The sequence below is a fragment of the Martes martes genome (assembly GCF_963455335.1).
Source record: "Martes martes genome assembly, chromosome: 1".
In the NCBI taxonomy this organism is placed as follows: domain Eukaryota; kingdom Metazoa; phylum Chordata; class Mammalia; order Carnivora; family Mustelidae; genus Martes; species Martes martes.
The window spans coordinates 106,188,305-106,210,250 of record NC_137888.1 but is presented as its reverse complement, the minus strand read 5'-3'; the positions used below and the strand labels follow the sequence as shown (position 1 = coordinate 106,210,250).

The window sequence follows — 21,946 nt, the reverse complement described above, 5'->3', positions numbered from 1 at the left end:
TTAGACTGGACAAAAACAATGACACGCAGCCGAGTATTCTTACTCATAATGGTAATATGCTCCTGGTGACCTGCTCACACTCCCAGAACACTTTGTAACAAGGGCTTTTTTGTTGGCTACATCAGGTTTATACTAGTAAAACTTACATACCCCACGCCCCCAGTCTTCCTTTCGCACAAAGCCACAGCTTTGTATTTGGTTTACACATGCATGTGAGACAGTTTTAACCAGAGGTCCTCGGGGTGTGGTTGCTTCGTCACCAAGGCTTAGGGTCCCGACCTCCGCGTGGCAAATCCAAAAGCTCAGTTTGCTAATTCACACCTGGAAAAGAGCAGCTTCTGGGGTTGGATTTCAACGAATAACCTCACTAGGGACTGCTAAATACATTCACTTATTGGTAACAATAATAATGCTGTTGTTACTACTATTAGTAATTACGGCCCAGCCTTACCACTTTCTACAGGTAAGCCTCACGGCAGCCCTCTGAGGGAGAGTGCAGCACTGCATTGCACGGATCAGGGAAAGTGCTCAAGGAGTGAATACGTTTGCCCCAAGTGGCCCAGCTTGTAGGTAGTAGGAGTCAGAACGGAACCCAGTTACTTTGGCTCTAGAGCTCACATTCCTGGCCCTTTGCCCGAATTGCTCCCTCTGGTGCCCATTGCCCACCAACCCCGGGTAGCTGGAGGCTGAGTCAGGACGCTGCTGGTGCCCCTGGGAGCGGAGCGGAGCAGAGCAGAGCCCAGCGGCTGCCAGTCCTGCCTGTAACCCAGCACACCCCTGCCCCCAGGCAGGGGCCTTATGCTTATGCCTCTCCCGGGCGGGCGGTGTTGGAGCAACACCAACAGACTTCCTTCCCCTCTCCCCCTTTTCTGTGCTCCACACAGACCACACACACACACATCCCAGCTTGCTGCACATATTTCGGGGCTTTGATGAGGCTGTGGCTTCTTCCATGTTTAATCACATCTTGACTAGCTTTCTAGGCTAGCTGTTTCTGCCTTCACAAAAGATGGCTTGTCTGAAAATGACTTGCCGACAGCTAATCTCATCTACTGCGTGTGCATTTTACTCACTTAACTCTACATAATTGTACTGCCAAGTTCTAGAAGGCATCTCATTGTAGCCTCTTACAAATGCTGACTACATACACTTTTATTCTGCAATAAACTTTAATTTAGCATCTTGTCCTCATTACAATTCAATCACTGTGAACTGGTAATGCCTTTAACCCTTGCTGTGCCACCCCGTTCTGTGCTGACTGAAGGGAGTGGAGCAGGACCTTGGGACTCAGGCCTGGCACAGTAGGGTTGAAGGAGGTGTGCATCAGAGGTCAGATGGAATTGTGCAGGAACCAAGCAGGTATGGGAACCGGTGGAAGTGAAAAGCAAGACAAAGCAAACATGGCAGATACTGGTGTTTTTTTATTCACCTTTTTGAATTTTCCTAGTTGTCTAAAATGAATTGATACTACTTCATAATCAGAAACCTGGTGAGTTAATTTGAAGATGATGAGTCCTAGGCCAGTGAGTGCAGGTGGAGCATTTGCAAGGTGTGTGGGGGCGTGGAGAGCCCACGAGTCTGACAGGCAGTGACACCTGCTCAGGGACCTGCAGGACGAGACTGAAGGCTGGACTGGGAAGTGTGTCCTTGAACTAACCAGCCTCCACAGAGCAGTGACTCCTTTCCAGGCTTCCAACCGTGGATGGAAAGTTCCTGTGCCCGTGGGTTGGAGAAAGAGGAGAGGATTTGTTTCTTACTGTCTTTCTCAGTCCCCAGCCTGAAGCTCTGCATGTGAATTTGGAGGTGGGCGATCAGAAGGCCTGGGCTTCAGTGGGATGCCTTAGCCCTCTGTGTCACCTAGTGTAAGACCCCAGATGATTTATCCCAAGAAAGAGATCTGGAGTGTCACCGTGAGGTGAAGACCATGCAGCACTATCAATCAGCAAACGAATGCAACGTCTGAATGAAGATGTGACCAAGCATTTTCCCAGATGTCAGTCATCCACACCCCTCCGTATGGTAGGCAGGACATGATAAGTTCGGGAATTTATGGCTGATGCAACCAATAGGAAAGTCAGCGATAAAGGCAGGTAAGTGAGTTCTACGTGGCAGGTAAGTCACGGGGCCAGAGCGCCACACGTCTGCTGAGGTTCCAGAGCCAGCTGCTGTGACTCCCTCACTTGCTGAGCCTGTGCAGTCAAACCCTGTTCTGCTCCTGCTTCAGCCTACTCCCTCTGCTCTCGCTCACCTGTCTCTCTCCTCCCCACACCTGAGGCTCTGAAGTGGTCCACTGCACACCCCCAGGCCCACCTCTGTCTGGACCAGCCCTGGCGCTAGGTGGAGGTGTCAGCCACAGCTCAGCCCCCTGGTGTTGCCCTTGTTGCTAAGTCGCTCTGGCTTTGTGCCCAGCTTGGCTTGACCTGGACCTGGGTCTGGCCTGGGACCTCAGACACTTGTGCTCGGGTGGGGTCCTGGATCTAAGAACTCTGTTGGCAATTGGCCTCCGATCATAGCACTTTTGTTACCTGCTGCCTCTGCCCTTCTCCCCTTCCCAGCCCTGTTGGGGTGGGGCCTTTGATGCCAACTGCTTTCTTAATTATCGCATATCCTTCTGTCATCACCTGTTATGGACTTGCCTCTTGGGAACAGTTTACTTTAGGGGACTGCGTAGACCCTGACTCTGATTTCCTGGTCGTGAACCTCTGAAATCTGCTTAAGCAGGGCCCTATGCAATAGACAGAGGGCTGAGATTCTGCTCTCATGTTTAGAATCTGCCTGTGTGAGCTGTGATGCCCAAATTCACAGAACAAGGGTAGGCACATCCATGTATCTATAGAAGGACTTGGCAGAGTTCTTGCTGTGTATCCACAGTACCACTCTAAGAGGCACCCAGGCCAGGAGCTCTTGGGAAGGCCCGTTGAGGGACTGCTCTGTGTCTGGAGGGGGTGCTCGCTGAGGCCTGGGATCTGCACAGGGATCCGCACAGACTGCTCAACCTGGGAATCTAGAAGAATGAAAGTTAACTCTAGCACGATTTAGTGCACACTCAGTGCATGGAGAGGACACCAGAGATTTGGGTTTCCCAAGGAACCCAAGGCCCTAGATAAATGTGGAACCATATTTATCTCTGCGTCGGTCACTGAGAGGTCAGTGAAAGATCAATGGGTCCAACTGGAATTCACTGGGTGTTCTTTTAGATTACTAGGGTTCCCAAAGGGGTCAGTTCTACCCCAAATAGTTGATTTTCATCCTATAATCAATATATCCAAGAGTTGGAGAGGCTGTGAGTTCCTGGAGCTACAGTGTTCCCTGAATCAAACGGGAAATCACCAGGCCCCATGTTATGTCTGATGCAGCCACTCAGAAAGGGGATAATGGGATCACAGGTCAGCAAAGGGGAGGATGAAGGGAGGAATCACCATCTCAGCTGGACATGTGGGTGTAGTGTGGGAATGTTGAAGGGTGATGGGAAGATACCCTTCTAGGGAGAAGAGGCTGGTTGGGCAAACCGTGAAGTCCTGGGGCTTGGCACCCTGAAGACAATTAGGAGCAAATCCTGACCTTTGAGATGGTTGTGGTGCAGAGTTTGGAGGGAACAGATGTCAGGTGGCAATGGGGGTTACTGGGCTCCTCGGTTTTGGAGCAGAGCCTCGGTTTCGGTAAGGCCCAGCCCTACCAGCAGCTTCGTTAGCCGGTCCTGGCAGGCTCCTGAGCTAACCACCTACCCACTGGCTGGGCAGGAGGCAGATTTCAGGGCTTGTGCACTAAAAGCCAAGCTCAGGAGGAGACGGTGCCAGGCTGGCATGCATGTGTCCTGTCTTTCCTACCCCATTGTCCACTGCCCAAGCTGTAGACATGCGTGCGTGCAGGCAGGCGTTATTCAGAAAGGGGCCAATTACCTCTATCCTTTGACCCTGCAAGATCATTCCTAAGCTCATACCCAACAGAAATGCATACATATGTTCACCAGGACAGGAAGCAGAATGGCAATAGTCCCATACTGGAAACAGTCCAAGTGTCCATTGACAACACAGTGGATAAATTACGGTATATTCAGATAATAGACTACTATACAGCAATGAGAAGGAATAACAAAGATAAATCTCACAAACGGAATTAGAGTGAAGGAAACCACTCCCAAAAGAGTGCATAATGTACTTTATTTCTATAAAGTTCAGAACAAGCAAAACTATGCTACTGGAAGTCAGGATGGTGGTTAAGTTGGGGGGTATGATGAACAGAGAATTCAGGGGGCCTCTGGGGTGCTGGTTCTCCAGGTGTCCTCAATTAATCAAGCTGTGTGCATGGGTTTATGAACATTTCTGTCCATTAAAAAAGTGACTAAAGAAACCGTGGTGATACCTATTACATTTTAAGCACTGAATTACGGAGGTCACGGGAGTGTACAGAACGCAATTCTCCCAAGCGGTGGAGACAGACGGGCAGCCCCCGCCCAGGTGTGGACGAAGGGTGAGCGAAACTGCCATTTTCCTTCAGGCGCTGTGCAAGCCTTCCTAGAGTATCAGCGCCGGAGGCTGGTGGCAGAAGGAGGGGCCCCTGGGATGAAAGCTGATGGCCATCTCTGCCCCTCGGTAGTTCAAGGGTGCTCCGACACCCCAGGGGCTGGAGTTGGCTGTGGGCTGCCCAGAGGACAACACACCAAGAGGCCTTCCCTGAATCTTCGGGCATGTCAAAGCCATCTGATTCTGGAGATGCACCTTTAGAAAAACATTTTCAGCAGGCAGAGCTGAGTGGAAACATACTGTTTCTAAAAGGATCCCCAAAGCTCTGAATTATTTATTCACTAAAGCATTCATCATTGATGAGGCCCCCTGTCGGCTTTCCTCGTCCACAAACACCTTCCCTCCCCCTCACCACAGAAGGTTCTGGTTGGCAATGTTATCTTTGGAAAGCATCTTCCCACCCATCACTTGGACCTTTGCTTATAGATGGAACAGATCACTTTATTTTTATTTTTCAGAAGAGCAGACAGCCTTCCTCAGCTCTCATGTGGGCCAGTGGCGGGGGGTGGGGGGGCTGATTGGCAACCCAGCACTCTTTCCAGCAGTCCATTCTGCTGTTCGTGGAGAACTGGGTGAGACTTTCCCCCGATGGGTGGGAGGGGGGCAAACACAGTTGGCAGGGGGCACTCAGCTGAAGCTGGGAGCTGAGAGTAACCGTTTTTAGGTGGGCACAGTAACATTCAAATACTTATTACCAGGAAGGAACAAATCTGTGACGGATACTGCCGTATTTTGACCAACCAGAATCCACTCCCCTCTCCCATCAGGTCCTTGATGTACTTTCAGAGGATCATCTCTTCCTCCCCCAGGGGTGGGGGACAGCATGAGAAGAGATTCGAGACCGGGTACCTGCCCTCCCAAATGGTACCTGAAGGGTCTATGGAAACTCTCTCCAGATCCTTCCTTTGCCACCTGTCACAGCCAAGGGGTGAGCATGGGGCCTAGCAAAGCAGCTGGAGCTCAACACGGGTGAGTGGGGGACACGTAGAGCTGCCTGCTCCTAGTCTGCTCCTTGATCCTGGGAGCTCCCCCGCTCCCCTCTGTGAGCTCCATGGAGATGCCAATGGAACCGCTGCTGTTGCTGAGTCTAGAAATACTTCCGGACAAATATTCGCTCCTAAGGGACTGCTTTCGAAGCAGGACCTGACGTCCCTGTGGAGTAGAATATCTGCTCTGTGCCATGAGAAGGGACAGGGACGGTGGCTTCCAGATGGCAGGTGTTGGGGCTCGCTCAAGTCTGCCACATTCCCAGTGCCCAGGGCTGCCCCACACTCAAGAGTCTGTTTCTCATCTAACCTTAGGTGAGACAAGAGGGCTCTTCAAATCCAATCCAGAGTATGCTCTTAGGAAGGCATGACCTGAATATAAAGCTGCTGTAATTGATTCAGTGATGCTGTGACAGGAATGAGAAGTTAAAGAACCGAAGGACTGGTTAAACAAGACGGGGGCTAAAGAAGAGTCACGTGTTGTTTACTGGCCCTGATTTGAACAGAAGTTCTAATATTACAAAGAGCTTTTTTTCTTCAGACTATAAAATGAAGAAGGGCCATCACCACATTTTGCTTTAAGAATATCAAGTGCCTTTGCCTTTAATTTCAGGCTCATTGAGAAACCTGATATGTAATTTTGCAGGGAGCATCAGCAGCTCTGGAGTCACAGTTCTGAGTTCAAATCCCTGATCTACCACTTAAACAATTACATTTGGGTGTACAGCTTTAAAATTCGTCTGTGTGCATTACAAAGTGGTCACCACCATCCATCACCAAACACTTGACTCCTTCATCCATTTTGCCCACCTTTCAACCCCTCTCCCCTCTGGTAACCATTAGTCTTTTCTCTGTATCTGTGAGTTTGTTTTTTTTAAGATTCTATATTTGAGTGAAATCATACAGTACTTGTCATTTTCTGACTTATTTCGCTTAGCATAAGATCCACAAGTTCCATCCATGTTGTAAATGTCAAGATCTCATTCTTTTTTTTTTTTAGGATTTTATTTATTTATTTGAGAGACAACAAAACAGCACAAGTGGAGAGGGAAGGGCAAAGGGAGAGGGAGAAGCAGGCTCCCTGCTGAGCAGGAAGCCCTACTCAGGACTTGATCCCAGAACCCTGGGATCATGCCTTGTGCCGAAGGCAGATGCTTAATGACTGAGCCAGCTGGGTGCCCCTTTTTTATGGCTGAATAATATTCCACTTTGTAACTATACCACATCTTTATCCATTCATCTGTCAATGGATACTTCATTTGTTTCCATATCTTAGTTATTGTAAACAATGCTGAAATAGACACAAGGGTGCATATAACTTTTTGAATTAGTGTTTTCATATTCTTCAGATAAATACCCAGAAGTTGAATTACTGGATCATATGGTAGTTCTATTCTTAACTTTTTGAGGGATAAACAAGCTCTTTTCTGTAGTGGCTACACTACATCCCCACCAATAGTGTACAAGGGTTCCCGTTTCTCAACATCCTTTCTGACAGTTGTCATATCTTGCCTTTTGATAATTCCAGTAGGTGTTAAGGGACATATCATTGTGGTTTTGATTTGCATTTTCCTAATAATTGGTGCTATTAAGCACCTTTTCATGTGCTTGTTGTCCATCTGTATGTCCTCTTTGGAGAAGTGTCTATTCAGATCCTCTGCCCATTTTTTTTTTAAGATTTCATCTATTTATTTGACAGAGATCACAAGTAGGCAGAGAGGCAGGCAGAGAGAGAGGAGGAAACAGGCTCCCCGCCGAGCAGAGAGCCCGCTGCGGGGCCCGATCCCAGGACCCTGGGATCATGACCTGAGCCGAAGGCAGAGGCCTTAACCCACTGAGTCACCCAGGCGCCCCCTCTGCCCATTTTTTAAATCAAGTTTTGTTGTTATTAATGTTGTTGGGTTCTATGAATTCCTTGTATGTTTTGGATATTAATCACTTATTAGATATATGGTTTACAAATATCTTCTCCATTCAGTAGGTTGCCTTTTTGTTTTGATGATGGTTTCTTTTGCTGTGCAAAAGTGTTTTAGTTTGGGGCGCCTGGGTGGCTCAGTGGGTTAAAGCCTCTGCCTTCGGCCCAAGTCATGATCCCACGGTCCTGGGATTGAGCCCCGCATTGGGCTCTCTGCTCAGCAGGGAGCCTGCTTCCTCCCTTCTCTCTCTGCCTGCCTCTCTGCCTACTTGTGATCTGTCTGTCAAATAAATAAATAAAATCTTAAAAAAAAAAAAGTGTTTTAGTTTGATATAGTCCCGTTTGTTTATTTTTGCTTTTGTTTCCTTTGCCTTTGGAGTCAGATCCACAGACGTTACTAAGACCAATATCAAGGAGTTTATGCCTATGTTTTCTTCTAGGAGTTTTATGGTTTCAGGTGTTACATTCAAGTGTTTATTTTGAGTTACTTTTATGTAAAATAGTCGTTTAGTTTCATTCCTTGCATGTAGCCATCCAATTTTTCTATCACCATTTATTGAAGAGTTTCTCCTTTCTCCATTGTGTGCTCTTGGATTTTTTGCCATATTTATTGTCTCTATATATGTGGGTTTATTTTGAGCTCTCAATTCTGTTCCATTTATTTGTCTATCTGTTTTTGTACCAATGCCATACTGTTTTAATTAATCTAGCTTTGTGCTATAGTGTGAAATCAGAGAGTATAGTTTCTCTGGCTTTGGTATTCTTACTTATTCTTTCTCAAGATTGCTTTGGCTATTTGGGATCTTTTGTGATTCCACGAAAATTTTAGAATGATTTGTCCTCGTTCTGTGGAATATGCCATTGGTATTTTGATGGGTATTGCATGGAATCTGTAGGTTGTCTTCTTCGATTTCTTTCATCAGTGTCTTGCAGTTTTCAGTGTATAGGTCTTTAACCTCTTGGTTAAATTTATTTCTGAGCATTTCACTCTTTTCAATGCAATTATTGTTTCTTTTAAAATATTTTATTTGTTTGTCAGAGAGAGAGAGCAAGAGTGAGAGAGTGAGTGAGCACAAGCAGGGGGAGTGGCAGGCAGAGGGAGAAGCAGGCTCCCCGCTGAGCAGCGAGCCCAACGTGGGACTTGATCCCAGGACCCTGGGATCATGACCTGAGCCAAAGGCAGATGCTTAACTGACTGAGCCACCCAGGTGCCCCCTTTCAATGCAATTATAACTAGGATTTGTTTATTAATTTCTGGGGGGGGGGTTGGTTATTAGTATATAGAAATGCCACAGATTTTCTGCATATTGATTTTGTATCAAGAAAATTTGTTGAACTCATTTATTAGTTCTAACAGTTTTTTGGTGAATTCTTTAGGATATCCTATATGTAGCATCATGTCATCTGCAAATAGTGACAGTTCTACTTCTTCCTTTCTGATTTAGATGCCTGTTATTTCTTTTTCTTGCCTAATTGCTTTGGCCAGGACTTCCAATACTATGTTGAATAAGAGTGGTAAGAGTGGGCACACTTATCTTGTTCCATTCTTTTTTTTTTTTTCTTCTTCCCATTCTTAAAGGAAAAGTTTTTGGCTTTTCACCATTAAGTATGATGTTAGATTGTAAGACTGTCATATATGACAATTTGTTGAGGTACCCACTTTTGGTACTCAATACCCACTTTGTTGAGAGATATTTTTAACCATAATTGGATGTTGCATTTTGTCAAATGGTTTTTCTGTATCTATTGAGATGATCATGTGATCTTTCATTTCATTTTTCATCTTATCTTTCATTTTGTTAAGGTGATGTATCATGTATCATGTTGATTGATTTGCTGATATTGAACCATCCTTAAATATCTAGAATAAATAAATAAACAAATATACTTGACCATAGTGTATGATCCTTTTAATGTATTGTTGGATTTCATCTGCTAATATTTTGTTGAGGACTTTTGCATCAATGTTCGCCAAGGATATTGGCCTATAATTTTCTTTTTTTGTGGTGTCCTTGTCTGGTTTGGTATCAGGGTAATGTTGGCCCCATAAAATGTGTTTGGCAGTTTTTTGGAAGAGTTTGAGGATGATAGGTAGTAAATCTTTGAATGTTTTGTAGAATTTACCAGTGAATCCACCTGATACCAGACTTTTTTTTTTTTTTTAATTGGGAAGCTTCTAATTACTCTTTTAATCTGCTTACTAGTAATTGGACTATTCAGATTTTCTACTTATTCATAATTCAGTCTTAGAAGATCATATGTTTTAAGGAATTTATCCATTTCCTCTAGGTTGTCCAGTTTGTTGGCATATAATTATAGTCTCATGATCCTTTGTATTTCTGTGGTATCAATTGTAACTTTTCTTTCATTCTTGATTTTATTTATTTGAGTCCCCTCTTTTTTCTTGGGTTGTCTAGCTAAGGTTTTGTCAATTTGGTTTATCTTTTCAAAGAATCAGCTTAGTTTCATTTATCTTTTCTTTTGTCCTTTTAGTCTTTATTTCATTTATTTCCATTCTGATCTTTATTATTTCCTTCCTTTTATTAATACTTGACTTTGTTCTTTTTCTAGTTCTTTTAGGTGTAAAGTTAAGAGAGATTTTTTCCTTTTTTTTTTTTTTTAAAGATTTTATTTATTTATTTGTCAGAGAGAGTGAGCACAGGCAGACAGAGAGGCAGGCAGAGGCAGAGGGAGAAGCAGGCTCCCTGCTGAGCAAGGAGCCCGATGCGGGACTCGATCCCAGGACCCCGGGATCACAACCCGAGCCGAAGGCAGCCGCTCAACCAACTGAGCCACCCAGGCGTCCCCTTTTTTTTTTTTTGAGGTGGGCCTGTATTGCTATGAACTCCCCTCTTAGAATTGCTTTTGCAGCACCTTATAGATTTTGATATGTTCTGTTTCTTTTTCCATTTGTCTCTAGGTAATTTTTTATTTCTCCTTTGATTTCTTTGATGACCCATTGGTTGTTTAGTAGTATGTTATTTAATCTCCACATTTTTGTGGTTTTTCCCATTTTCCTCTTGTAAATTAATTTCTAGTTTCAGGTCAGAAAAGGTGCTTTATGTGATTTAGATTTTCTTGAATTTACTGATACTTGTTTTGTGGCCCAGCGTGTGACTGTCTTGGAAAATGTTCCATCTACATTCCATCTGCTTTAGGATGGAATGTTCTGCATATATCTAGTAAGTCCATCTGATCTAATGTGTTGTTTAAGGCCAATATTTTATAATTAATTTTTTGCTTGGATGATTTATCCATTGATGAAAGGAAGGTATTAAAGTTCCTTACTATTACTACATTGCTTTCAATTTATCTCTTTAGTTTTGTCAATATTTGCTGTATATACTTTGGAGCTCTTATGTTGGGTACATATATATTTATAAATGTATATCTTCTTGCTGGATTGAACCCTTTATCATTTTTTTAAAAGATTTTATTTATTTATTTGACAGAGGGAGATTACAAGTAGGCAGAGAAGCAGGCAGAGAGAGAGAGGAGGAAGCAGGCTCCCTGCTGAGCAGAGGACCTGATGCAGAGCTCCATCCCAGGACCCTGGGATCATGACCTGAGCCGAAAGTAGAGCCTTTAACCCACTGAGCCACCCAGGCGCCCCTATCATTTTTTTTTAAAGATTTTATTTATTTATTAGATGGAGAGAGAGAGAGGTCACAAGTAGGCAGAGAGGAAGGCAGAGAGGGGGGCGGGGAAGCAGACTCCCCACCGAGCAGAGAGCCCGATGTGGGGCTTGATCCCAGGACCCTGAGACCATGACCCGAGCTGAAGGCAGAGGCTTTAACCCACTGAGCCACCCAGGCACCCCTCTTTATAATTTTTTAAAAAAGATTTTCTTTATTTGAGAGAGAGCAAGAGAGTGAGGGAGCACAAGCAGGGGAAGCAACAGAGGGGGAGGGGAAAGCAGGCTCCTCGCTGAGCAGGGAGCCGGACGTGGGGCTTGATCCCAGAATCCTGGGATCATGACTTGATCCAAAGGCAGATGCTTAATGGACTGCGCCACTCAGGTGCCCTGACCCCTTTATCATTATGTAATGCCTTTTTGGTCTTTTATTAGTCTTTGTTTTAAAGTCTGTTTTATCTGATATGCATATAATTACTCCAGCTTTCTTTTCATTTCCATTTGCATTGAATTATCTTTTTCTATCACTTCATTTTCAGTCTGTACATGTTTCTAGATCTGAAGTGAGACTCTTATAGTCACCATATAGATAGTTCTGGCCTTTTTTTTTTTTTTTTTTAATCTATTCGGCCACTCTCTAGGTTTTGACTGATGAATGTCGTCACTTCCAGTGAAAGTAATTATTGAGCATATTATTATTATTGCCATATTGTTGTTTTCTGACTGTTTTGGTAGTTTCTCTCTGTTCCTTCTTTTCTTGGTCTCTTCCCTTGTGGTGGTTCATTGCCTTTCTTTTCCTTCCTTCCTGTCTCATTCTCTCTTCTTTTCCTCTTTCTCTTTTTTTCTCTCTCTCTCTTCTATCTCAATATTGTTTGGGCTCCTTTCTCTTTCTTTTTCAGGTATCTTTTATAGGTTTTTGGTTGTGGTTACTGTGTTTATATATATTGGAACAAATACAGAGCAGTCTATTTTAGGCAGATAGTTGCTTAAGTTTGAACACATTCTAATAGCACTACATATTTACTCCCCCTCCCTAGTTTTGTTTTGATGTCCTATTCTACATCTTTCATTTTGTGTATCCCTTAACAGCTTCTTATAGTTATAATTGATTTTATTATTTTTGTCTGTTAATCTTCATACTAGCTTTGTAAGTGGCTGATCCACTGTCTTTATTATGTATTTGCCTTCACCAGTGATATTTTTTCTTTCATTTGTTTTATTATTCCTGGTTATAGCTTTTTCTGTTCCACTTAAAGAAGACCCTTTAACATTTCTTGTAAAGTTGGTTAAGTGATGAACTCCTTTGGTTTTTGCCTATCTGGGAACCTTCAATCCTAAATGATTATCTTGCCAGGTAGAGTATTCTTGGTTGGAATACTTACAATGCTTTAAATATATCTTGCCAGTCTCTTCTGGCCTGCAAAGTCTCTTCTGGAAAGTCAGCTGATAATTTTATGGGGTCTTTCTTGTGTATGATTGTTTTCTTGCTGCTTTTAAGATTCTCTCTTTAACACTTACCATTTTAAGTATAAAATGTCTTCATGTGACTTACTTTGGGTTCATCTTATTTGGAACTCTGTGCTTCCTGGACCTGGATGCCCTTTTCTTTTCCCAGGTTAGGGAAGTTTTCAGCCATTATTTCTTCAAGTAAGTTTTCTGCCCCCTTCTCTCTCTCTGCTCTTTCTGGGACCTCTATAATGTGAATCTTGGTGTATGTGTTTTCCTAGCAGCCCCTTAAGTATCCTTATTTTTACAAAATTCTGGTGTCTTTCCCCTCTTCTGGTGATTCCCCCTATTCTCCCTTTGATTGCTGATCCATTCTTCTGCATCATCTTATCTGCTGTTGACTATCTCTAGTGTATTTTTCATTTGAATTATTGTATTCTTCAGCTCTGGTTATTTCTTATATTTTGTCTTGTTGAAGTTTTCCCTATGTTCCTCCATTCTTCTCCCAATTTCAGTGAGCGTTTTTTATGACCATTACTTCGAACTCTTTATCAGATGAATTACCTCTATTACATTTGGATTTTTTTCCTGGAGTTTTTCTCTTGTTTGGTTTGAAACATATTTCTCTGTCTCATTTTTATTTTCTATGTTTGTTTCTATAAATTAGGTGGAATGGATGCCTATCCTGGTCTGGAAGGAGTGGCCCTGTGTAGGAGCATTTCCCGTGGAGACTGTTGTGTGACTGGAAGCTTTGGCAGGCTGGCAGGAGCTAAGCAGGTGTGGGCTGGGGCAGGAGGGGTATATCAGGGCACTCACTCATGTCAGGACTGCCTTGGCATAGTGGTTTTAGTTGGAGTGAGCACAGGCCAGGGTGTCCTTAGGTGCACCACGCCAGGCCCACCTTGATGGGACAGCTGGATTTGGAGTGGTCATGGGCTGGGGGACCTAGGGTGTGCCTTGTCAGGGCCACCCTGCAGGCAGTCCCTGGGTGCACAGTGCCAGAGCTGCCCTGGCAGGCTGGCTGGAGCTGGAGCCGGCTGGGGGTCCTGAGGCACACCGTGCCAGGGCTGCCTTTGCAGGATATGGGCTGGGAGAGACTCCCTGGGTGTGATGCACTGGGGCTGTATTCGTGGGATGACTGGGTTGGGTGGAGGGGGTAGTCTTTGTGGCAGAGACCATCTTGTGGGGGTTGGCTGGAGCTGGTGTGGGCTAGGGGTGTAGGGTGCACTGGGGCAGCCCCAACAAGGCTGGCGTGAGCGCCTGGACCTTGCTCCTGCCTGTGCTGTCAAGGTGGAGGGTGAGTGTAAAAAATGGCACTCACAGTGCCTCTCACCCTGCAGAGTTCCAGCAGTTCCCTGCCAGTTTGGTGGATGCCCTGAGGTTAGTAAATGAATTTGCTTTGCTTATAATCTAATTAGCCTTTAAGCCACTGTTGCTTTGACTGTGCCTCAGGGTAGGGCAGTCTGGACTGGGACCCTCAGTGACATGCCTCCCTATTGCACTGGGGAGGTGTGTTCCCATGGTTACCACGTCTCCATCTCTTCTAGTCTTCTGTGTGGACCCTCTACTGTGTACTGGGTAGAGGCTCTTCAATCAGCCCTCAGTTCTTCAGAAGGAATTGCTCTATATGTAGGTGTACATAGTGTGTCAGTGGGAGGAGGTGAGCTTATTAGGGTCTTTCTCTGCTGCCATCTTGGACCACCTTTCCTGATTTTACTCCTTTTGTCTTTGAACCTTCATGCTTGCTTTCTAAGCGATTGATCCACTAGCTTTATTATACTTTTCCAGGGAGATTTTTTAAAAAATGTTATCTCTACACCCAATGTGGGGCTCGAACTCACAACCCCAAGATCAAGAGTTGCATCACTATCCTGACTGACTATCCTAGCCAGGCGCTCTTTTCCAGTAAGATTTTTGCTTTAATATGCTTTCTTATCAGTGCCATTTCTTTTCAACATAAATAAATCCCTTTAAAACATAGTAAGGCTGGTTTAGTGCTGATGAACTTCTTTAGCTTTTGCTTACCTGGAAAGCTTTTAATCTCTCCTTCAATTCTGAATGGTAATCTTGCTGGGCAGAGAATTCTCGGCTGGAAGTTTTTTCCTTTCTGAACTTCGAATATGTCATGCCATTTCCTCTTGGCCGGTAAAGTTTCTGCTGAAAAATCTGATAGCTTTATGGGGTTTTCCTTATATATCACAAGTTGTTTTTCCTCCTGCTGTTCATGATTGTTTACTTTCTACCATTTTTAAGAAAAGATTTTATTCATTTATTTGAAAAAGTGAGTGAGACAGCATGAGTGGTGGGTGAGTGGGGGGAGTGGAGGAGCAGAGGGAGAGAGAGAAGCAGACTCCCTGGTAAGCAGGAAGCCTGTTGTGGGGCTGGATCCCAGGAGTCCAGAATCATGAACTGAGCCAAAGGCAGACACTTATCTGAGCCACCCAAGTTTCCCCTAATTTCTACCATTTCAATTACAACTGTGTTGGTGTGGTTTTCTTTGGTTTGTCCTGGACCTGGATGTCTGATTCCTTTCCCAGATTAATTTTCAGCCAGTATTTCTTCAAATTTTTTCCCTGCCCCTTTCTGTCTTCCTCTGGGATCTATATAATGTGAATACTATTCTGTTTGATAAGACCCAAAGGTCCCTTACGGTATTCTCACTTTTCTTAATTCCTTCTTCATTTTGATGCTTTGTCTGGGTGAGTTCCATTGCTCCTCCTCCAGCTCCCTGATTGGTTCTCCTACATCATCCAGTCTCTTGTGGGACCCTCTAGTGTATTTTTTTAGTTCAGTTATAACTTCTCTTTGTTACTTTCTTATATATTCTCCTTGTTGAAGTTCTGTGCTCATCCTTTCTTCTCCCGAATTTGGTGAGGATCCTTATGACCACTTTATCAGGTAGTTTGCAAATCTGTTTCATTCAGTTCTTCTCCTGAGGTCTTGTTTGGAGCTATTCTTCTATCCCCTAATTTTGCCCAACTCTGTGTGTTTTTCTATGTATTAGGTAAGTCAGTGACCTCTCATAGTATTGAAGAAGTGGCCTTTTGTAGGAGGTGTCCCGTGGAATGCAGGAGGACGGTCTCCTCTGGTCCCCTCCGTGAGCTGTGCGCTCCCTGCTATCGTGTGGGGCTATGGCTGGGGTGTGCTGGTGGGTGGGCTGGCCCCTGGTCCGATTGTGGGGTGTCGGGACTACTGTGTGTAGGTGGGGCTGTCAGTGGCATGTAACCTTTCTGGGGCTGGCAGATTCCAGGGAGAATTCCAAAAGTGGCCACCAGTGCTGGTACTACTGAGGGAGACTGAGATTACAGATGTGGCTCCCACCAGCGTCTCAGTCCCCAGAGGGAATCTGCTGTTTCCTGCCTCTTTGGTAGATGCTTTATGGTTAATAAATGGGTCTCCTTTACTTAGTCTATGTGCTTTTTAAAACTGGTGTTTTTGCACTGGTTTCTGGGTACAGTGAGTCTTTGCCTCAGCCCTTTAAGAGTGGGTTTCCCAGTTTTCCTGGACATAATCCCCACTGATTTTCAGAACCTGGTGTTTTGGGGGCTCATCTCTCTTGATTGCCTGTGGAGGATCTGAGGTTTGGGGTATCTGATGTAGAGCTCAAATCCCTCCCTCCTCAGGGAACAGTTCCATACCTTTGCAATCCCTCACTACTGTGCTTCCCCGTGGCTGAGGTTTTCTCCCCCCTCCTCCCCAAGTCCATGTCTTTGCCTCTTTCCCACCTTGATGCTGTCCTTTCAGGCTTCCCTGTGGAGGCTGTTCATTCAGCTTTCAGTTCCTGTCAGAGGGAACTATGGAGTTGTTGATTTGTTGTGTTCATAGGAGGAGATGGGCTCAGGATCTTGTTACACTGCCGTCTTGGACCCCACTTTGTTCTGCCATTTCTTTTTCTTTTTTGAAAAAGAGAGTGCACGTACAAGCCGGGGATGGGGTGCTGGGCAGAGGGAGGGAGAAAGTGAATCTTAAGCAGAGTCCATGCTCAGCACGGAGCCCGGGCTCAATCTCACAACCCGGAGACCACGACCTGAGCGGGAATAAAGAGTTGGATGTTTGACCGGGCCCCCCTGCCACTTCTCGAGTGTGTTGCCTTCGTTATTCCTCATGTGAGTCTCAGCATTTTTATCTGTGAAAGAGGGTTGAGTGTGAACTAATAAAACTGAACTGTGGCAACAAGGGCTCTAAGTGTCCTTCACAACTGGACAGATGGAGAGCTAGCCAGCAGGCCTACAGAACTTAAACACAGAGGCATTTATTGTTAGGGCAAATCTTACATTCAAATGGGTTTTAACATAAAAGCATCAAAAGTGAGATGCCCTGACCCCAGGCCTTTGCTTTCGGTTCCCCTGCGCCTGACCCGCCACTGCTCTGTCTTCCCGACAGCAGCAAGAACTCAGGTTCCTCCGTGTTACTCAGCCGCTGGAGGGGACCAAGGAGGACAGACTCCTGAATGCCATCTGCCTGAGTTCCATCTATTATCGAAGCTTCAGGGAAACTGGAGAATATCCCCAAGGGCAACACGCATGTTCTTAAAAAGCTGGATGGAATTATGGGACATCCCTTTGCTGAACAAGCAAAGCAAAATCAACTGGTCTGGTGATGTGGTGCTGCCGTAGCTTCCTGAGAGACCGTGGTCTCCCTGGGGAACAACGGGGAACGATGGGCATGGGGAAAGGCCCAGCACCGACGTCCTCCTCGGCACCTCTGCTCAGAAGGGGGAAGGTGGAGGGGCCAAGCCAGTTGCAGCGGGGAGGGGAGGGTGTCCCTCCCTGGCTGCACCAGGATCGTCTCTGATGTCCGGTGCCAGGCCCCAGAGAGGCCTCAGTCCTCAGTCACAGGCGGGGGAATGAGCTGCAGCTGGAAATTCTCATTCTGGAAGATGCTGTTGAAAGCAGGGCCACTCTGGGAGCCACTGAATGGCCTGTAGCTCTCACTGCTGCGATTCTGGGAGAGTTCTGTGAGGAGAGCCAGCTGCAAAAGAAAGGCCACAGTTTAGCCCCGTTGTGTGGAACTGAGGTGAAGAGTCCTCGACTGCCCCACCTCAGATACCCAAGAGACAGTGCCACCCTGCAGGGAGAGCATAAAGCGGGCTCTGGCTCCCAGGTCTGCATCTCACAAACCCATAAGGAGACTTGGGGTGAGTTTACTGCACTTCCAGGGCCCGAGTTATGAGCAATGCTGTGACCGGACTGGGTACGTCCCGTCGGAACCCCTCCAGCGCTCTGAGCATTCCTGGCCGGGTTGGTGTTGTAGCTCCGGGCCTGCTGTCCCCGACAGACGCGCCCCACACCGAGGTGCTCTGCTCCCTGCACACTTCATTCACGCTCTCCCTCTCTCTGAGCTCCTCTCAGGACAAAAGACCCTGAATCATGACCCCTAGCTTCGATGCTACCAGCAGCCCGCCCTGCCCCCCTTCAGCCGAGAAGAGGGAGGGAGCTGGCAGACATGGCCTGGCCGCTGGGTCAAGGTCAGGCTCCAGACCCCAGGCCCGCAGCGACTTCTGCTGGCACGAGCTAGCTGCACCGTGGGCGCTATGCCAGGCCCTCCACATGCCCAGTCCTGATCTTCCACAAGAACCCTCTGTGTACAGAAGCCTGTGTCCTCAGAGGCAACCTGCCCTAAGTCACTAGCCCTGAGTGGTAGCATAGGGCTCAACCTCTGCACAGCCGAGCCACCTGCGGTCCTGCCATCCCTGCTCTGTCACCCGTCCCCACTCACCCACCCTGCCAGGCGCTTTGTCCTCTGGCTCATCTAGCCACTGAGGGGCTCTCTCTCCCTCCAGGCAGTAACGGCACAAGGGTCACACGGATCCATCTGTCACTTCTGGTGAAAACGCACTACCAGTGACTGGGGGAACTGGAGAGACAGCTGGAGGGACTCTCAGTTCTCGCCCCAGGCCCTGGAACTCCACCTGCCAGGTGTGCAGCGGGCTAGGTCACGCACTCACGTGCCGGGGACTCGCACTGCGCCGGGCTGGGAGACAGATGTCCCCTGGTCCACTGGGCCCTGTCTTTGCCACTTCTCGTCCCCTCTAACCCTCTCAGCTGCCCATCAGCCTGTGAAGTCCTCCCTAAGAACAGTTCTGTACAAGACTAGGAACAGAACGGCGACAGATGTTACGTCAACTCGAAGTTCTCTCACATTCAGACCCTGTGAGGTTTAGAAAGATCATCGCAAAAATATTTTCCATTTCCTAAGAGAAGATCTGCATTCTGCTTCTGTAACTTTGTGATCTGGAGATCAAGGAGTCCTGAGTGACAGCAGAGCAGTGTGAAGCAGAATGTGGCTGAGGCTGAGAAGGGACGGAGGGTCTGCCGTCTCAGTGAAGCCACTGGACCCTGTACCGGAGACCCCTGGAGAAGTTTCTCTCCAAGAGGGAACACGGTTTCTCCTCAGGAACATGCCAAGCCCCCCAGCAGCTATTTACACAAGAACCGGGAGGAGAAGCAGGGAGTCCAGGCTGAGAAGCAGAGCTGCACACGGTCTGCGCGAGCTCAAGACAACACTGAGAACAAATTGGGCCTGGCTGGAGTTTAGGGGCAACTTGGGGTGTGGAGGAGGTGGTAGTCTGGACTCCACCTTCCAGTGATGAGATGAAGGAAATAAGGGGGTAACCAGATACCGGGGTTCAGAGCGAGTCCCCAGGCAGCAGGGACAGAAGACCTGCAGTGACCATTTGGAGGGAAAGGAGAGAAAGACGCAGGACGTATGGACAAGGTGCCTCCGGGAGCTCCTTGGGGAGTCGTGGGGAGTGGAGGGGTGCTGCCAAGCTTCTGCTTTGGGTGACTAGATGGGGAGCCACCTCCAGACAGGCACCAGACAAGGGGGAACAGGCAGAGAGGCTTATCGGGCCCCTGGGGACCATGCAGACGGACGCGGGGGCAAGGCTGCTAGTGGCTCTCCCGGGCCATCTCTTCTTCGGGTTTATACAGGTGCCGACCACTTCAGCCCATGCCATCGGCAACAAGAGCCACTGCCCAGTCCCCGCTGCAGTGAGGTGTGGTCGTGTGTCTAAGTTTTGGACAATGGAAATGACACATGCAACTTCTAGAACAGGATTTCTTCCCGCCCTCCTTTTCCTCCACCTCACCAGCCCGCATGCAGCTGTGACCAGGAAGTGGGAGCAGCCCCGTTAAACCATGAGAATGGGAGCCCTGTGCTCAAGGCAGGAGAGAGGAGAAAGCTGGAGGCAGGCTCACGCCGGGGGCCCTGGGCTGCCTGCGTTTCCACTTCTGTCTTGGGCACCCCTGTCACTTAGCATTTGGGTTCCATTGCCAAAACACATTCAGCCAGCACAGATGTCCGGTGGGGTCTGGGGCTTCAGGCAGATGGGATCATCATTGGCATAAACAAAGGCCTCCAGAAGGGAGTACACATGCAGATGCCCTTCTGTGTCCTCAGCAAGTAAGGGATGACAGTCTGCCCACTTCCTCTGTGTCCTCTGCAATCCGGAGTGCTCCCTGGGGCCAGGGCTCCACACCACCTTAACCAGGGTTCCAAACTAAGGAGGAGGCTGGAGTGCGGACCGGAGGACGCTGCACTTCCCAAACAGTAATTATAAACAGGGAAATAAAAATATAAACCACTGGGCGCCTGGGTGGCTCAGACTGGTAGGCGTCTGACTTTGGCTACAGTCATGATCCCAGGGATCGAGCCCCACGTCAGACCCCCTGCTCCATGGGGAATCTGCTTCTCCCTCCCTGTGCCTACTGCTCCCCGCTTGTGCTCTAATAAATAAATAACATCTTTAAAAAAAAAAAGAATGTAAACCACCACAAAAACATTACCCGGGAACTTCCTCGGTAGAGACGGCAAAGCTGATCAAACGCTTGGATTTGCTGTGGGTCCAGGACAGGTTCTGAGGCTGCCTGGAAATCAGAAACGAGAAGGTAAACACCACACATGGGCAGCCTCTGCACTTGGCCATGCTGACACAGAACGTGGCCTTCTTTCACGCCTTTCCGAGGCAAACCATGCTACCAGCAGTTAGCGAGAGAGACCTTACTGAACATTAATTAGGAATGAGTACATCTTTCCTAAGCCCCTTGGTGCCAGCCCCCAGGCTGACCTGTGTATGGACCATCCCCACTGTGGTCTAAGTGCCCATACACAAGCTTTGCTTGGGGCTCCTTGACCTCAACCCTTTTGTCTTTACTGTGCAGAGCAGTTCTGTCTGGGCTCACCCTCTCATATCTGCTACTGAAGCTGATGGGCAGAGATGCCCCTTCTTAGTGCTGGTCGGGGAGGGTGCATTATAAATACACAATCACACCCTTTCCCGGTCTCCTGATAAAGCTGGCAGCCACCTAACGGGCTGCAAGGTTAGTCTACCACTTTTTTGGAAGACGTGAAGTCTAGCTTATTTCTACAGCTGTCCTGCTTTGTTCCACCTGTCACTGTGGTGGACACGCTGATACTGTGGTTCTAGGCTACTCTGGGCGCATCTGTCCAATGCTCTCACATAGAGAAAAGAAATGGGATCCGGCAGAGGCAGCTGCAGGCTTTGGGGTCTGAGGTAAACTGGAGCACCAGTTCTGACACTAACTTGCTATGTGAGCTGTGTGTCCTAAGTCACTTTTCTGAGCCTCAGCTGCCTCACCTATGAGAAGAAAATGCTTTCCTTATGGGATCACTGAAAATTAGATGAGGTACAGATTTAAAGTGTCATTTACGTGCCTGGCGCCTCACAAGGGCTCCGTGCATGCTAGCTTGTATTACTACAATTCAGAGACACTCTTAAATGTTGCTTTCAGGAGTTTTTTTTTTTTTTTTTTTTTTTTTTGCTTTCAGGAGTTTTTATGCTTATGTGTAAGATTAGTAAAAAGAGGTCTTTGTTCTGTATTTATTATGAACCTCTCTAGGCATGAATAAAAGCATCACTAAGTACACAATGAATTTCTCTCTGAAGGAGGATTTCAGTGACGAAGGGTCTGGGTGGGGACGGGGTGCCATGCTCCGAGGAAGGCACGGTCATGTCCTTTTTTTTCTCCCTCAGAAGGATTCTGAACTTTGAAATAAGCATTATGCAGAGGTTACATAAATTTATTAATTCATCTTCCAGGAAGGACTTTGCTTCTTTTCCTCAAAGTTTTTACGGTCCTTAGGGGAAACAATGTACTAAGATCTCAGAGAAAATGGAAAGAAGCACGACCCTTGAAATCACTCACGCCAGCCTAGCGGGGAGCTGTTCCACCACTTTACCTTCTGACCAGGCGAAAGGCTCTCCTGGAAGGCCCAGAAGGCAGCTATCAGAGATGAGGCCCACATCTCATGGCCCCTGGGAACCACAGTGCTGTCCCAATAACTATGGTTAACACAGTCTTGACGCCCGCGGCGATGGGACGGCTGAGGACAAGGCAGCTCAGTGGAAATCCCAACAAGGGCAGTGCAATCCAAAACAGCCAGAAAAGAGAAGAGGGGACCCACAGAGGCTCCGCTTTTC

The 21,946-nt window shown here is 47.0% G+C and overlaps 1 protein-coding gene across 2 annotated transcripts in view; it reads right to left on the bottom strand.

Annotated features, from left to right (window-relative positions):
* Positions 1-16,730: 16,730 nt before the first annotated feature.
* VPS8 (VPS8 subunit of CORVET complex) overlaps positions 16,731-21,946 on the bottom strand; it is a 251,261-nt gene continuing 246,045 nt past the window's right edge. For both annotated transcript variants that reach the window (XM_080796297.1, XM_080796298.1), the window contains exons 46-47: positions 20,292-20,372; positions 16,731-17,475 (exon numbers count right to left, since the gene is read on the bottom strand). In XM_080796297.1, the coding sequence (XP_080652423.1) occupies positions 17,326-17,475; positions 20,292-20,372 (231 nt within the window). In that variant the 3' untranslated portion in view covers positions 16,731-17,325. The remainder of the gene's footprint in view (positions 17,476-20,291; positions 20,373-21,946) is intronic.